Source organism: Notamacropus eugenii, chromosome 1 (assembly GCF_028372415.1).
Source record: "Notamacropus eugenii isolate mMacEug1 chromosome 1, mMacEug1.pri_v2, whole genome shotgun sequence".
Taxonomy (NCBI): Eukaryota; Metazoa; Chordata; class Mammalia; order Diprotodontia; family Macropodidae; genus Notamacropus; species Notamacropus eugenii.
The window spans coordinates 38710037-38728690 of record NC_092872.1 but is presented as its reverse complement, the minus strand read 5'-3'; the positions used below and the strand labels follow the sequence as shown (position 1 = coordinate 38728690).

Below are 18654 nucleotides of genomic sequence, written 5' to 3'. Positions count from 1 at the left end.
AATTACTCAATATCAAGCAAAACTGGTGTCTTGGTGTGGGATAAGACCTAAACACCTAAATAACAAATAAAAGTCAATGTTTTTATGGCTTAATGATATAACTTTAGGTTTGCTAAAGATAAGACTTGAACTCAATTATATGAAAAACATGGTAAGTATCCTTCAAGAAAAAGAACTTTGGGAAAAAACATTAATTCAATGTATTTAATCTAATTTTTATTTTTTTATGGTCTGGCTATCAAAAATAGGCCCAATTTTATATAAATCTTAGAAGCAAAACCACTCTGATACATAGGAATCTTTCTTCTCACTTCAATGCTATGTTGAAATTAATTTTTCCTGATAACTGACCTTTTAAGAATATGTTACGTACCATAAAAATAAAACTAAAAAACTCAACCTGTATTCTTTACCCAAGATATCAGAAATCTCCATTGTCCTTTGAAACCTGGGATGGAGGAAAAGATTTTGTTGCTTATTTCCCCGTGTGTAATATTAACATACTGGTTATAGATTTAGATCTGGTAAAGTGTGAGGAATGCCATTTTATAAAGAAATCTCAATTTTAGGAAGCATAATGTCATCTACTGTCTGATATGTTAACAATAACACCAGTAAACATTCACTCTGAAGTCCAGGAGCTTTTAATATAATTAACTAAAAAGAATCTTGAGTGATTGAAAATTCATTTTCAGTCAGTTCTTGAATTTCTATCTTTCAGGAGTAAGGTTTCAAAGGAGGATGAAGAAAATGCTGTGAAAAGTCCCAAACAGTAGGTAATTTAAAAACTGGCTTTTAGAACACGTTCTATTGAAAATATATTTTTCTTAATTATATTCTCCTTGTGCTAATAGCTAAAACTAGTCTGTTTTTTTTTCCTGCCATACATTATCTGAAAGAAAGCTCTGGGAACATGTTCAGAAATTGAAGGGAAGCTAGCCTCTAAGATTTAAGATTAGTTACAAAATTGATAAGCTACGTGCAATGACTTTTTAAGACACAATTTTGAATCATTTAAAAATTCAGTGATTGAAGTATATTAATTCATCTACAAAATATTTATTGATACATGTAGGGTAGAAGGCAGTGTGGTGTAGTGGAGAGATTAGCCTTGGATTCAGGAAGACTTGAGTTCTAGTCTTATCTCTGACACAAATTAACTTTATGACAGCTCATTTAACTTATCAGTGACTTGTCACTTTCTAGGACTGTACCATACATGTGATTTGCTGATCTGCATCGGTAAAAGGAATTCCCACTCAAAATCTCCCCACATTGACAAAATTAGGGCTAAAACCCGTCATCCTAAAAAAAAGGTACTGTGTAAGGGGGCAGGAGTGGGGGGGTTGGGGTGGAGGAGGAAACTAGAGGTCCTAATGCCCACAGGCACATTTGATCTCACAGATAATTGGTGATATTTGATGGGATGAAATCTCATACCTGAATATGGCCGTGGATAGGTATGCCTTACTTGGAAGAAATCAGATTAAAAGAGGGAAAGGGTGAAGGGAGTTAATATTGCATATTAAGAAGATATGCTAATGTAACAAAATCCAGGGAACATGGTAGAAAAGATTTATATAAAGAGAAATAATTATTTTCATATGATAAAACTCTTAGAGAAAACACGAGTTTGGGAAACATGACAAACAGAGGCAGAATATAGGAGATATTGGGCAGGGGAACACAAGAGATTTCTATTATTCAGATATTTGCTAGAATTCTGTCAAAAACAGAAATGCCCATAATTTGTGCCTTCATCATATTTTCATACTTCAAAATGTAGGAGAATCAGTGAGAATTCTATTTTGCATCTGATTTTCACTAACAGAGAACTGTTGCTTGGGTGGAAATGATGGTGGGAAAGACAAAGTATCTTTCAGAGTTTTCAATTAAGAAAATACATAGGGCAGCTAGGTGGTGCAGTGGATGGAGCACTGGCCCTGGGGTTAGAAGGACCTGAGTTCAAATTCAGCAACAGGCACTTGATACTTACTAGCTGTGACCCTGAGCAAGTCACTTAACCCCACTTGTCTCAAAAAACAACAAACAAGGACATCTAGGTGTAGTTTGAAATGTACCCTAGTTTTGATGAGAGCGTACTTTAATGAGTTGAGGAAGAACAGGAACGATCTTATGGGTTAACATTCTATAAGCATATCTGCCCAGAAAGGATGGAAAACTCTAAAAGGCAGCAATTTTGATGAGAAGGAAAGTGAGAAGTTGTCTGAAGAACTATGTCATGGACACAAAGAACTTACCAGTCAAGTTAGACTGTTTTTATATACATGCATAAGAGGCAGAAAGGAAACAGAGGATGATTACAAAATTATGCCAAGTTCCTCTAAATAGCCTCAGGAGTTTGTTAAAGCTCAGAATAAGCTGAAGCTGGCAAGGAAAACTTACAAAAATGTTTTTAAATAAAAAAAAAAAACTGGGGTAAAGAGAAGGGTCAAAGATGCTACATGATGGCTTGAGGTCCAATGAAATGATACTTGGTAACAGAGAATGAACAACTGCTTGATTTTTAACAGATGTTAACTCTGCCAAGGAGACTTTGGATTGTAATAGGAGAGAACAGAAATTATAACTGGAAGTTCATATCCATTTTTAAATAAAAGGACAAGCAGCTAGCTGTCCTTGGTGAATTCAAGTCACCTGATTTGCACTAAGTAAATCTATAGAAAGAACTGACAGAATTGTCGCTCCATTGTCAACTGAAATGTCATGGAGAACCAAAAAGGTTCCACAGGATGGGAGGGCAAATGCCCGTTTTCAACAACAAAAAAAGAGAATAAAGTGGACAAGGTATAGATCAGTGAACTTATCTGTGATTTCAGGGAAAGTTCTAGAATGAAGAATTAAGAGATGGTTAGTGAAGAACTAGAAAAAGCAGGGATTCCAAAGGGCAGGCATACCTTCATCAAGAATCCTTCATACCAGATTAATTATTCTTTGTTTTTTGACTGGGTTACTAAATTGACACATCAAGTGCTGTTGTAGATACACTTTGCCTAGATTTTAGCAAAGCATTTGATCAAGTATCTTACGCTATTCTTGTGGAAAGATGGAGAGATATGTACTAGATAATAGTATGATCCTATTGATTCAGAACACAGTCAGAATAGGAGAGCTAAATAATTTAAGGACAACTTAGAAAGGCCTCAGACCAGTGCCACAGCAATCTGAGCTTGGCTCTGTGTTTAACATTTTTAATCAACTTGGATAAAAAGCATAGCATATTCTTATGAAATCTACAGATGACAAAAAACAGGACAGCTACCATAGTGAATATTAGGACCCAAAAAAGCCTTGACAAGCTGTTAATACTGGATGAATCTAAAAGGTGAAAAAAAATGCAAATTCTTAAACTTCAGTTTGAAAAATCAACTTCACAAACTATGATTTGATGGGGCATGGTTGGACAGCAATTTGTTGGAAAAAAATATCTAGGGGTTTTGGTGAATTATAAGCTCAATATTAATCACCTTTGTGATGTTAGCAAACAAATAAATCTGATTTTTGGACTGCATTGTGAGCCATAACTTCTAGGAATAAGGAAGTAACAGCTATACTGTTTTCTGGTCAGGCCACCTCTGGAGCACTGATTCAGTTCTGGATGCTGTACTTTTAGAAAGGATACTGATAATCTATCTGGAAGCATCAAAGGAAGGCAACCAGGAGATGAGAGGCCTTCAGTCCATGCCACACGAGACTGGGTTAAAGGACTTGGTGGTGTGTAAGCTGGAGAAGTATGGGATAGGACATCACAGCTGTAATTAAATGGCTGTGGGTTGCCACTTAGCCTCCCTAGATCTCAGTCTCCATTCCTGAAAAATGAGAAGGCTAGACTAGATGACTCCTAAAGTCCTGTCCAATTCTATGGTCTTGTGACACTATTAAGTATTTGAAAGGCTATCACAGGAAAGAGATTATACTTGCTCTTCATAGCATAAGTGGGTAGAACCAGGAACAATGGATGGGAGCTGCAAAGAGGCAAATCTGGACTTGATGATTAAAAAAAAAAACAAACCCATTACAAACTATCCTAAGGAGGCAGTAAGTCTTCTCTTTGGTAGTCGTCAAACAATGCCTGAATGGCCATTTATTGAATGTTTTATGGGGACTCTTTCTGGACTAATAGTAACAAATTTTAATCTGTGAATACAAAGATGTAGAAGGTATACTTCCTGAACTCAGGGAGACAGAACAATTCATTTTAAATAACTCTAAATAATGACCCTCAAACTTTTTCTGTCCAGAGTTGCGAAAGCATTCCTTTGAGACACATTTTTTCTTTTTTTTTGCTAACATCACAATAAAGTAAAACATAAATATCAGCAGATATATAAAAATTTGGGTTTGAAAAGGAATTTAATGATTTTCTCTGTAATCCCCAAAACAATAGTGAAAACCTTAAAATCACCTGGTGTCCTCTCTACCCTTTCATTCTGTATCCAAACCAGCTTTGACGGACTTTTTGTTTCCAGAGGATTGTCTTAAATCGAAAACATATTTTGTAATATGCAGAAACTAGTTGAAAAGTAGCTTGATTTTAAAAATGAACTTTTCTTTTGGCCAATATATCATGACTTTAAATCCAAGCTTGGATTTAAAAGCAACCAAAACCTGGAACAAGTTAAATAATATCAGAGTCCAATCTCAGGCAAACCATGGAGAAACATGAGTCAAATTTTCTAGTTACTTTGCTTTTGTTAAGGAATTTTCTTAATTTATGTAGTCTGTCTCACTAGATGTTCTTTTCCTACGCTGCCCCAAGCACACACTTCAGAAATATTATTCAAACAAAGAAATGCAGCAACTTCTTTTTATTACATGCAGATTCTTCTGCATTGTTGCTAACAGTACACTGGTCCAAAATTACTAAAATACTTAAAAAACTATACATTATGTAAACAAAACATAAATAAGACAGCATAGTTCTTTGTACATATAGTTGAGTACAGACTGTTAGGGATTTGGGAATATGTACAATTTTACAACGTGGACTGCATTTTTATAATGCATAAATATATATATATATTTTTACAGAAACAAAAATAAGATCTCACAAATGAAAGACACAGATTACCGTATTGTAGACACGCTGCAACAGTTCAAATTCAAGAGGAAACAGGTCAATGCAAATGTGCAAAAGGTTAGATTATCCTAAACTTGTGTAATGTATGTTAACAGACAGGTCATTCCTGACCTTTATCAAACGAACAACCCTTGAAAACATACCCATACATTTGAGTGAAATTTAACTAATTTTTCCCTCCCCAAGCAAACAAAACCCTGCGGTGATCTGATGAAAAGATATAGGAAAAAAATCAACTATGTACATAGCATGTTTTCAACAGTACAATAAACAGTTAAAGTTTATTTGGGAGTCAAAACAATGCCCCGACATTAAAACTGGCTCGTTTAGTCTAAATTCAAGATGCAGCTGTGTCAGGCTTTTCCAAGCCAGATGGCGGAAAAGTGGGGAAGACGGCGGCAGAATTCCGGCTAGCAGATACTACAATATGAGAAAGAGGTGAAGACAGTGAAGAAACCGCAGATGCTGGAGTATTTATGGCGTTCAGAATAGCTCCTTCTGGGCTAACCAACAATTTTTTCACTGATGTATCCAGATGGAATACTGACGCACTACTTGGCAGCTGAGGGTCCCCAGCATGTACTGCAGAGACCAAAGAAGTTTTAGCTAAAAGAGTTGATGGAGGAGGTTTTATTACTGAAGTCAATGACACTGTTGGTATGGAATTTGGAGCAGACACTTTAGCGGGTGTGTTTACCACTTGGGGTGTTGCATGTACAACAGGTACAGTACTTGCATTCCCAAGAGAGTTCACAATTTTTGTAGAGCTTTTTAGGGGATGTTTTGCAGGTTGCCAACTTAAAGAATTACTTGGAGCTAATGTAATCTTCTGCACAAGATTATCAGGAATTGTAGGCTGAATACCTTGACCATTGTTGAGGGCTAAAGGAGGTCCATATTTTGGATTAGTAGAAATGAGAAGAACATGACTGCCAGCTCCAAGCCCTTGTGGAGGAACAATAAATCGGGTGCCATTAATCATGATCTGAGTCCCAGGTGCCAAAGGTGTACTGGTATTGATAACTATTTTTTGCTGAATGCAAGGTTCATTTAATTGACCCCCTACCAGACTAGTTACATTTGAAGGTGCAGTAGCAGTCTGAATGGCAGAGGCATCTGGAGCACAACTGTAAGTATGAGCTGATTTCACTAAAGTTGGAGGCATTTGCTGGTTTGGCAGAGGAGCAAAGTTAGAAAAACTAATTATTTTACCTGCATTGAGTGAAGCAGATGGTAATACAGTCTGAGGTTTATTTGTGTTTGCATTTGATGGCACTGTAGCTGAAATCCCTGGTGACTGAAACTGGACAAAATTCTGTGATTGTCTTTTAGGAAGGGGGATGGGATGTGTGGCACCTGGAACTGCTGCCAGATGGGGAAGTGTGTTGATTATTTTAGGAGATGCAGTGACAGGAGGAGGCAAGGCAACAGTAACTGGTATCTGTAAAGCTGATGTCAAACACTGAGGAGACACTGTTGGTTGAGTAGTTGAAATCAGCACAGATGATGCAAGATGCCCTGTCTTCACAGTTGAAATAGCCACAGTGTTTCCGATATTTGATGTACATAGTCTGTTTGTTAAAATTGGCATAATTCTTGAAGAAGTTTCATTTCCACTAACCAAAACTGTAGGTCGTGTCCCAATTGAAGCACAACTTGATGTTGTGGAAAGAGAAGTCAAAGATGCATTTGCTGTTACTGAAAACATGTTAACTGCTCTTGCTGTAGAAACCACTGATTCATTAATAGGTGCAACATTTTGACTCGTAAAACTTGAACTTACTGCAACTGAACTACCACTTGTTGACAAGGGCAAAATAAAGCTCTTGCTGCCTTTTTCTTCTGCTCCTTTTGGAGTTACATTCTGCAGTATGTTAATTGATGGTACATTTGGAGTACTGCCTGTAGTATTTACAATGGCCTGGCCTATGTTCAGTCCAATTTTTACATCTTTTATTTGAGACACAGTAGGTGATGAATTTATCTTTATTGGGGCTCCCACTGAAGATGGAATTAGCACTATCTGAGGTTGTTCTGTGGCCTTAACATAGGTTTTGCTCATGGAGGGAGGTCGGGCTTGTTTTAAGGATTCTGCAATTACAGTTGGAGCTGAAGTGCCACTGGACACTGGAGCATTGATGAAAACTAATTTCTGGGTGGAAACACCTGTGGAGGTTGGTGTAGGCACCATATTAACTGCAGCACTACCACAAGGGGAAAGAATAGATGGAGTTGTGACCAGCATGAGTTTTTGAACTGGAGGACCACTGATCACATCTCCATTTGTTGTTGGAGTTGACTCGGGTGGTGTAACGGGGTAATTCTTTGTTTTATAATCTACCTGTTGTTGTGTAGTTGGAGCATGAATTATATTTGTGTTGGTTTGTCCCAAATTTCCTGCTGAAATATTAATTACATTAACCGAATTGCTTGTTGTTGATTGAAGTAGGGGGCCAGAAGAAACGGAAGGCATGAAAGGTGAAGAAGAGGATCCTGGTGCAGTTTTATCTGTCATTTGACCCAAATTACTACTGCAGGAAGGTTGGCCCAAAGTAAGTTTGAGGTTTTTCCCTGCTATCTGATTAAAACTAGAAGGGAGGGCTGGAATGGAAACAGAAGATGGAGGGGGAACGAACCCAGAAACAGAAGACTGGGCAAAAGGAGGGAGACAAGAAGTAGCTGTTGCTCCTGCCACTGGTGAAAAGGTGGAGGACGACAAAGCTGTGGATTTGGGCACCAGAAATGCCTGAAGCTGAGGAGTAAATGTGAAAACTGAATTTGGAGATAAATGATTAGGTGAATTCTGCTCTGGATTGGTTTGCACTTTTACAACTCCAGTGTTTCCACCACGTGTCCTGACAAGGATTGATTGTGAATCTCTTATACACACAGTTTTCAGTTCTTGCTTTGTGTCAGAAGAGTCAGTAGTTGGCTGTGATGCTAAACTGTGAAGGGAACCATTAGGGTTTGCTGATGCACTTAGTGTCGCTGCTGCTATTAGAGGCTGAACTGTTGAGGAAATGGTGGGTGAGGCGACAGGTCGGGGGAATGTGGTCGTGGAAACGATGTTCTTCACTTTTCCAGTTTCGCTTTGGCTTATTTTAACTGGTAGTGCTAAATTACTTGCTGAAGTTACAGAGGGCAAAGTCTGTGGTCTAGAACTATTCACATTTGGTAAAGATGTAACACTCTTGTTGAAAATTGCATTAGACAGTTGCGCTGAAATATTTCCATTTGGGTTTACAAGAACTGGTGCTAAAGAAGAGTTTACATTTGTTGTCTGTGGGAAAGATGAACAATGCTGTTCTGGACACTTTTGTTGAAATGACTGGATTTCTTTTGCAACAACAGCTTTTCCTTCTTTGTGCTGAATCAGAAAATTTTTAGGCAGAATAAGAACTTGCTGCATGACTTTCTCTCCTGTTTTAGGATCTGTAACAGGTTGCATCTGAATCTTCACAGAACTATTATGAAGATCTATTGGCACACACTGGCCACAGGGCATTTTATACACCATCTGTAAAGGACCCTTGGTACTGGTCTGGCAGGTCAATGCTGGCTTTATTGGGCTAGCTTCTGTAGAAGATGTAACTGTTTTTTCCAAGGCAGGCACACTCCTTCCTATGGAAGTTGGCAGCTGATTTGTTAAGGTCACTTTGTTCCCAATATTCTTTGCAAGCAAAGCCTGAATGGGTTTGGTCCCTTTCAGGAAAGTGGATACAGATGTGGTTGAGTCTACTGGGGGAAAAGTCTCAGGAGATGGTGGCTCTATTTGCCTGGACTCATTCAAACAACACTCCACCTGCATGCCACTTTCTAAGTTCTCAACTGCAGTCTCATTTGTGCTTAGTTTTGCTTTCTTCCTTGGTGAAAGCTCTTTTGTGCTATCATCCAGAAAACTATTTTGTTTGGACTGTCGTTTAAGTGCTTTAGGCAGTGTCTTCTGCACATCTTTAGAAGGCAATTCTTTTTTTAACAGCCTGTTTTTGCCCATGGGAAAATCAATTTCTGACAGTTTCATGTCATCTGAAAAAAACATAAAAACAAGTATTTTGTTTATGTACTGACAATATGCTAATTGCTATACAAAACATTTATGGCTGAACAGCTATGATTCTATACCTTTAAAATAACAAAAACCAAAATGAGTATTTTAATTAGATTACTTTGCCAACCATCAAAGTAAAAATATTGTAGGGTTAATACAACAATACCTAGTTATTAAAGCTGAGTATGGATTGTGATAGTGGAAATAATCAAAATGTACAAGAATTTTCATATGCAAATAAATGTTAATGTGAAAATGTTTTTTTCTTTAATTCAAAGTGGTAATACAGTTTAAGGCAGGCAACTTTTGACTCACTCTATAAGGAATTTCTTAGATCAATGACTATGTCTTTGGCTATAGTCCAGCCCCAAATTATTTCATCTATTTTAAAGTTCTTAGGGGTAAAAAAAAAAAATACTAGTTTCTTTAATGCTTGTTTAACTTTCTAAATCAAGAATTTTTTGAAATGGTTAGTCAAATTGTTTTGATAAGAACTCACTTGTTCTTATTCTATTCTATAGGGAAATGGAGAATAACAGGAAAACATCTTTAATTTTTGTAAGCATTCATAAAACTTAAAACACTTACCCTTGTGATAGGTTTTGGCTCTATTTTCTCACCCTACCACCAACAGAAGTGGGGGAGAGGGGGCAGCAAGAAAGTGGGTTTGTGGCAAAAAGTTTATTTAGTATTAGAAACCTCTTATTTTTTTCATTTAAAACTCAACAAAATAAAACATGGTGGTGCTCAAGAAATACATTTCTTCTAACAAAAGGAAAAAGGAAGGGACAGGACCAACTCACCAGAAGAAGTTTTCAGGTAAGGCTAGTTTGTTGTTGTTGATGATAGCAGCTAGCATTTATAGCATCCACTATGCACCTGATACTGTGTTAAGTGCTCTACAAATATTATCTCATTTGATCCTCACAACAACCTTGCAAGGTAGGTGCTATTATTATCATCCCCAATTTACAGTTGAGGAATCTTAGACAAACAAAGGTTAAGCGACTTTCCCAAGGTCATACAGCCAGTAGTGACTGAGGCTGGATTGGAACAGGCCTTACTGATTTCACAGCCACCTAAATGCATATTGTCTAAATGCATACTCCAACATAAGGATGTAAATTTCCCAGACTTTTAAAAGCTATGGGACTAGGGCAGGAGCAAGCTACAAATAGCATCAGGTAAAAAAAAAAAATAGTGCATATCAAATGAACACTGATAAAATCACGAAATTATATCCAAAATATCACCAAATTTTCCCAATTAATTCTTTCCATTGACAAAATGCATTTTAGGTTATGTAAACTTGTAAAACAAACTGAAAGCACCTCCTCTTTATAATGATGGGTTGTTTTTTTAATTGAGTACCTACCAGAATCAAGATGTTCTTTCTCTAGAATATCCAGAGGGTCTGCTGATTCTAGAGATTTAATGATTTCTACTCTAGGAGATTCTTTTCCAGGATCTCCTTCACTTTCTTCATTAGTCCATAGTTCTCGGGTAAATTTATCATGATCTGGTTGTCTTTTGAAATCATCATAGTCCTTCTTCAGTCGGCTCCTGAAACAAAATATGTAAAGTAAGACTTCCCCCCCAATATTTTGGGTAAGTCATTTAATCTTACAGAGAGAACATTTAAAATTTAGACTCAACTTACGTCTCAAGTGTGTCTTACAATACTTAATGTTATACAATGGTGACAAAACCGAGAAAAAAGACACAGCCCTTTCTTTAACTTATAATTGCAATTTCTATCACATAGAAAGTTAGTATTGAGAAAACTTTACTCTTGTTCCTCTTTGGAGACACCTCTATTAAGCCAAATTTGCTCCATAAGTAATCTGTAGAATGATGATAAAGTATTATTTGTTTAGCTACATTGATGTAGTGTATATGTACTGGCCAGAATTACTTTCAATAAATTCACAAGAAAATCATATAGAGATAAGCTTATTCTCAGAACAGCAACAACAAAAAAGCTGAATAAATTCTAAGTACCAGTATCTTTAAATCATGTGAATTTTAGAGAATAAAATCCATCCTCAACTTCCCAATTCCAACATTTTAAATTGTAGGTAATGCTCTCTAATTTTCTATTATTGCACTGTAATTTTTGACACAGAAGCTTAGGGAAGAGAGAACTAAGAGGTAACAACTGGAATGATTTGCTTTACACAAGAGATGTGTTCCCAACAATCTGTGCCTAAATTGAAACATTTTTCCACTGGCTTATTTCAATGATGTTTTAATCTTCAATTGCTGCTTGAAGTTCCATTGGAAATGACTCCGAGTCTTCAGCTGTGAGCTTCTCTGTTCTTATATCTCAAGCTTCATATTTAAACTCTTTTTCAAGTAATGATCTATAAAAAATCTCATATATACCGAGGAATTTCACTTTTTTGTAGCAAATTTAGGAACCCTCTCAGCTCTACTCTTTTCCAAGCCCACTCCAGTCCAGATTACCCATCTTCTATTCTAATCTACTGTGTCCTTTGAGATTACCACTGTATTCTCAACAAATTCCCTTATGCGCTAGAACTTTTCAATCAATATTATTCTACTTTCTTGTTTTAATCAAAATTTGACTCTTCACTGAAGACACCACATTCCTTGCATCCTTATCCACTGGAGGACACTCTGTTTACAATTTCCTTAGATTTACAGTTAGTTGAAATACTCTCCTTTCCTCACTAGTGCTTCCAGGTCTTTACCACCACTATTTCTCAAAATACTTCTTTCTTTCAGAACCCATGCAATCGACTTAGGCCACCAATTTTTCTTTTTTGTTATCTACTAACCTTCAGAAACTTGGCCTTTTCTTTTTCTTTTCCTTGGCAAATCTCACTTACTCTTAGTTTGAACTACTTCCAAGACTGTCAAGCGAAAACTTACTACAGCCAAACTCTCAGATCTTTTCCTCTTAAGTCATGACCTCTTCTGATATTCAGATCCATATTACCGACTACCTACAAGATTTACCCATTTTATCTGATGACCTTCAAAGCTGAATTCATTATATTTCCCCCTTCATCTTCTCTTTCCAATGTTACTATTTCTCTGTGTATGACACTACCATTCATGTTGCCTCCCATATTTAGAACTTTGGGCATATCTTTGAAAATGAGAGATTAGGAAGATGTAAAGAAGCAACAACCAAAGTCTGTAGTGTTCAATTCCACAACATTTCTTCACATCCATCCCTTCTGGCTATTTCTGCCCCCATCATGAAAGGCACTCATTACTATCTACTGGACAATTCCAATAGCATACTAAGCTTTCCCACTTCTCCATGCCTCTTGCAATCTGCCATTCATACTATTTCCACCAAAGTATTTCTTTTGAGTGGTCTCGGTGACGTTACTCCTCTGCTCAACAAACTTCAATAGTTTCATACTACCATGTGATCTGGCATTTAGGGCCTCTAGAATTGAGAACTCCCTCTACTTTTTCAGCATTATTACTGTATTATGTCCCACATATTTTATGATCTAGGCTAACTTAACTACTTCTCCTGATCATTCTCTGTGTTCCTTGTGACTTCATACTTCCACTCTTTCAATTATTCCTGTTAAACCTTTGAATATTCTTTCTTCCCATCTTTAACTATTAGGCTTTCTTTAAAGACCAAATCAAATGCCATCTATAAAGCCTTTCCTGATCCCCCTAGTTATAATCTATCTTGAATCTCACATGGCACTTTATCTCCTCAATACAATTACATAATGTTGTATATTACAGTGATGTCTTTGTTTCTTATCCTTCTACTAGACTATAAGTTACATGAGAGGAAGTATATTTTACTATATAAACTATATACCTCCCCTATAACTTAGAACTGTGCCCTTTATTTAATTTGTTGAACGTGAGCAAATTATCTCCTACTTTATGTTTTCATAGATTCATGTTTGTGTATACAGAAGATGCCTTGTGTAGTAGATAGAGGGCTGGGCTTGGAGTCAGAAAGACCCAGGTTTAACCCCTATTTCTGACATTTACCATCTCTGTCCATGACCCCAGGGATATCACCTAATCTCTTCTTTCCTCAGGTAACGCCATAGAACTTAATTTAATTATGGAGGGACTACGATCTGCTAGAGTGAAAGAAATTTCCATAATAGGAGTTCCCCAACCTGAAGAAATCAGCTCCTTTGAGTATATACATTGGGTCTTGTATTCACACCTGGAGTTCGTCCCTCCTCTTAACTCACATAAAACTTGGTATCTCTTTAAATGCAATTCTCTATGTGTATATCTCTCCCTTCAGGAAGGCAGATACTGTCTTTTTAAAAAAAATTAAAAGAAAATTCAAGACATTAAGAGCCTACTATGTGCAAGAGACTGTGATACTTGTTAAGTGATATGCAAATAAAATAATCTCTGCCCCCAAGGAATTTCTCTGAGAGGTTTCCAATATGGAACCAGAAAATTAAATACAATGTAATTTGAGAAGTAAAAGGCACTAACCAAGGAGGTAAGAAAAGGCTTTACACACGAAATAGCAACTGAGCTAAGGCCTGAAGTAGGTTAAGGATTATATGAAATAAAGGTGAGGAGGCAGGAGACAGTGGGAGCATGACAGGCTTTAAAGACCAATGGAGAAGTTATTTTATCTGGGAGGTGAGAAGCTGTTACTGAAGTTTTTTGAGTAAGGCAACGAAAGGGTCAGAACTATTTCTATAGAAGGCTATTTAGGCACTTGTGTGGGGGTAGATTAGAGAAAGCAGAAACAATGAAAAATGGTACTGTAAGAATCTAAGGGACAAGCGATGATGGCATGAACTGAGGTAGCGACTCTGTTAAGAGATACTGTAGAGGCAGAATGAACAATTGTTTGGATATGATGGGTGGTAAGAAGAAAGAGTCAAGGATGGAGTCAAAGGATGAACTCCAAGGCTATAACCCTGGGTTGACTAGATGAAGAGTGCTGCTCTCAAAAGAATTAGAGAAGGTTGGTGGAGGGGGAAAGTACTAAGGTCTGTTCTGGATAGGCTGAATTTGAAATACCAATGAACATACAGATGGAAATGTTCAACAGGAAACTAGTCATGTGCAGATGAAGTTCAGAAGAGAGAATAGAGAGAAAAAGCCAATTTAGGAGACACCTATAGTGGTGATAACTGAACCAATGGGAACAACTGAAATTGCCAAAAGAGAAAATGTATAGAGAAAAAAGGAGTCCCAAGGGTAGAACCCTGGGGGAATACCTAAACATATGGGGTGGAAGATGCATGATAACATAGTAAAGAAGACTGATTCGAAGCAGCTTTACAGGTAGTAGGAGCCACACTGTGTGATGGTCAACTATGGCTGACCAGTTCTTCTCACTGATGCAATGATCCAAGTCAATTCCAAAAGCCTCATGCTGGGAAACGCTATCTGCATCCAGAGAAAGAACATGGAGTCTGAATGCAGACCAAAGCAGACGATCTTCACATTTTTTGCTTTTTGTTTTTCGTAGCTTTTCCTTTTTGTTCAGTTTCTTCTTTCACAAAATGACTAACGTGGAAATATGTTTACATGATTGCACATGTATCACCTACACTAGATTGCCTGTCCTCTTGGGGAGGGGAGACAGGATGGAGAGTAGAAAAATTTGAGACTCCTTCGCACATGCGCACAGAACCCAGGCGAAGCACCTTAAGGAGTGGCACTTTTTAAAAGTGCAGCCCTAAGGCCACCCAGTACCCGCTCCTACCTTAGTTTAGTTACTTGTTGGGTCCAATCCGGTCCCTGTGCACGCCCGGCTTTCCTCCCTAAGAACCCAAACCCAGCCCAGCCTAGTCTCCACCATGCCGGTCAAAGGAGGTACCAAGTGCATTACATATCTGCTGTTTGGATTTAACTTCATCTTTTGGCTTGCAGGAATTGCAGTCCTTGCCATTGGCCTATGGCTAAGATTTGACTCTCAGACGAAGAGTATATTTGAGCAGGAAGAAAACAATTCCAGTTTCTACACAGGTGTTTATATCTTGATTGGGGCTGGTGCCCTCATGATGCTGGTAGGTTTCCTGGGCTGCTGCGGGGCTGTGCAGGAATCACAATGCATGCTGGGCTTGTTCTTTGCCTTCCTGTTGGTGATTTTTGCCACTGAAATAGCTGCTGCCATCTGGGGTTATTCCCACAAAGAAAAGGTGATTCGTGAGATCATGGAATTTTATAGGGAAACATACAACAAGATGAAGACTAAAGAAGGCCCCTACAATGAAACCCTCAAAGCCATCCACCATGCGCTAGATTGTTGTGGCTTGACTGGAGTTTTGGATCAGTTGATCACAGACACCTGCCCTAACAAGGACTTGATCTCAACAGTAACCATAAAGCCTTGCCCAATAGCTACTGAGGAAGTCTTCAACAATAAATTCCACATCATTGGAGCTGTCGGCATAGGGATTGCTGTTGTGATGATCTTTGGCATGATTTTCAGTATGATTCTATGCTGTGCTATCCGGAGGAACCGAGATATGGTCTAGAGTCTTTGCTTTCATTCCCTGAGCAGGAAGATCTGCCTTCTAGAACTGTTCTGTTTGTGCCTTTTGTTTTGTTTGCCACTAACTTTAGTGTTCATTCTGCAGTTGTTCTATATTTGTTATCTTTTTAATGCCTTATTTGATACCGATGTTTGTAGTTGAGGGTTTTTTGGTTTTTGCTTTTATGGTTAAAAAAATCCTGCAATGAAAGGTACTATATTTGCTAGACTCTAGTTAAAGATATTGTACAGAATAAAGGACCATATTGTTGGCCTTTTAAATAGATAAAAACAAAATATGTCTTATCTCAGATTTAATCAGGTTGTAACTTATGTTGAGGACCATTTCATACATAATAAAGATTATGACAATAAAAAAAAATTGAGACTCAAAATTTTATAAAAAGTGAATAGTGAAAACTCTTTACATGTAATTCGAAAAAATAAAATACTATTTCAAAAAAAATTAAAAGGTAGTGTTACAAAAGACAAAGTATCTGAGAATTTTGGTGGAGGAGGGTTATGAAAAGGATATATGGGAAAATCATTTGAAGCAATGGCAGGGTCAAGGAAAGGTTTTCTAAGAATAAGGGAGACCTAACTATATCTACAGGTTATAGGGAAAGACCCAGTAGATGGGAAGAGACTGAAGATGAAAGAAGGGCAGAAAGGATTAAAAGAGCAAACTTCTAGAGGAGTCAAGAGAACAGGGACACAAGTAAAAGGTTCGGCCTTGGCAAGAAGAAAGGACAACTTCTCCTTAGAGCGCAGAACATTGCTGGGATGCCTAACATACTTTGCATACAGTATACTACCCATAAATATCACTAAATTAATGTGTTAAATGTCAAGGATACATTTATATATAAAAGGAAAATTGTAGCGGATGAGGGATGGTGGTGGATAGTCTCCAACTTCAAAAGAAGCAGCAGTCATGAGGAAAAGTGTTTGAAATTATAGCACTAGGGTTCTGATGGGACAGAAGAAGATCATGAATCACCAGAATGAGTTATCAAAGGATGGTTTTTTTTAAAAAATCAAATTTCTTCCCAAAGAGATCACTAGAACAGATACCTGTCTAACCTAGAATAATTATAGTCAAGTTCTCCTGGGAACAAATAAACAAAAAAACAACTAAAACTAAGTGACCTCAAAATAGAACAACAACAAAAATATAATGAAATAGATGAATTTCAAATTTTGTATTACCTGTTTCTCTGAAAAGCCTTCATTAGCTTTGGTTCCCATGGCAGCAATTCATTTAGGAGACGTATCAATGTACCATGCAATTCTTTTACAGCTTGCCTCCGATGATACCATTTCCCCTATAAATATAAGTTTTTTATGGTAAGTTCTTCAAATTTTATGTAGGGGCAAATGAATGTTAGTTCTCAACAGAAAGAATTTAAAACACTTTTTCAAGAGATTGCAGAGTATAATAATATTTACCCTCTGACAAATCTGGTAGAATATATTCCCATTAGTTGTAGGAAATATGGGAAGCTATTAATCATGTTTATTTGTGGAAACTATGCTATGCTTACACGTAAAGTCAAGAGATACAACTTAAAAAATAAAATCCCAATTATGAACGTAAAACAACCCTACCAAATCAACTTGCTGAATTTTAATAGAAAAGTCACACAAAAAAAGAAAATTTATGAAAGCTTAATGCTAAAAAAAAAAAAAATAGATTAGTTTTACTTCTTCTGTCCAGTTCTTGCAATTTCTCCCACAAACTAAAAATTGGGAAATTGGTTTTAAACTTCTGTAGTTTTCTTCTTATTCCAAAAGGGAGAATTTGGTGAACATAAGTTGTAATTTCATTACAACGTGTTTAAAATTACAGAAACACCATATTTCTAAGTTATTCAAGATAAAGATCGTTTACTTTATTTCACTGTTAAAAATTAACTAAAAGTCATGCTATAGAAATTAAAATCTGATATAATTCAGATAAATCTTTCAGTAAGAATCTATGTTTCACTCTATATAAAGAGAATTGATTTAAAACCATAGGAGTATTAAATAATATAAGCATTCACTAATCTCTGGGTCATCACACAAAAGCAAACAAATTAACATTAGTGTGTACCCAAGTTTCATCATTAAGCACTGCCCAACAGTACGCTGAATTTTCTTTTAAAACAAACAAAAAAAACCAATGTTAACAGTACATTATGGCTCACATTTATCATGCATAAATCATAAGCTTCATCCCATAGCAACAGTTAGGGAGATCAATTTGCACATATACACAACATTAAGGCAGGGAAATTATCACAATATTGTGGAAAAGATATTCTACATAATGTACAGTATAAGTTAAAATACTAAGTAAAACTTTAAATTTGTTTTACATACATGAAATCTTAAATGTCTGTCATATAAATTTATTCTTATGTGTAATCCTGAAATACTGAATATCCTAATGTAATGAAGAAAAATCATATCTAAGACCTTAAAATCAACTGATTCTACCCCAAAATAAACTAGCTTCCTATCTCTTCTAAAATTCAATCACAGTTAGAAAATGAGTTAATGAGATATTAGAGACTGTAAAATAGGAGGGAGTATGTGTGTGTTCACACTCAATAACAAAACAAGGGCTCAAGAAAAGGTAAGAGATTTACTGATACTTCCACACTCTCCCATTTGTACAACCTGAGTAAAAACAGAGTAGTATGCAAAAATTCTAGATATTATACTCTTCTACATATTATACTGACTCAGATCAAGAACCTTTGTTAAATGTTTTTTGAAAGTGAAGAGAGTGCACCATTTAAAAATAGGGTGTATATCCTAAAAGTCTATTTATATTTGTCTGGATGTATGCATTCTCAGTAGAACTATATTTAAATGGTGGTTTTGTTCACATAATAATTTGAAATAAATAATAACACAAATGTTAAAGATTAAGCAAGAGAAAGGAAAAACCCCAAAGTAAATGAGCAATCTTTTTAAAAAAAAATTTATCTTGAATGCTGGTGCTTTAGAAAATACAGGTTTAATAAGTAGATGAGGACGTGGAAGGCT

At 36.6% G+C, this 18654-nt stretch overlaps 2 protein-coding genes across 3 annotated transcripts in view; one reads left to right on the top strand and one right to left on the bottom strand.

Annotated features, from left to right (window-relative positions):
• Nucleotides 1–4814: 4814 nt before the first annotated feature.
• The window catches only part of BRD10 (bromodomain containing 10), a 79108-nt gene continuing 65268 nt past the window's right edge, over nucleotides 4815–18654 (bottom strand). For both annotated transcript variants that reach the window (XM_072596963.1, XM_072596972.1), the window contains 3 exons: nucleotides 16828–16943; nucleotides 10525–10712; nucleotides 4815–9127 (listed from right to left, as the gene is read on the bottom strand). In XM_072596963.1, coding sequence (XP_072453064.1) covers nucleotides 5439–9127; nucleotides 10525–10712; nucleotides 16828–16943 — 3993 coding nt within the window. In that variant the 3' untranslated portion in view covers nucleotides 4815–5438. The remainder of the gene's footprint in view (nucleotides 9128–10524; nucleotides 10713–16827; nucleotides 16944–18654) is intronic.
• On the top strand, nucleotides 14583–15687 carry LOC140496786 (CD9 antigen-like). The gene has a single exon (XM_072597013.1). The coding sequence runs from the start codon at nucleotides 14942–14944 to the stop codon at nucleotides 15620–15622; it is 681 nt and encodes a 226-aa protein (XP_072453114.1). The 5' UTR covers nucleotides 14583–14941; the 3' UTR covers nucleotides 15623–15687.

Excerpts from the sequence above, each read along its gene's own strand:
- LOC140496786 (XM_072597013.1), top strand. The coding sequence starts at position 14,942 with ATGCCGGTCAAAGGAGGTACCAAGTGCATTACATATCTGCTGTTTGGA.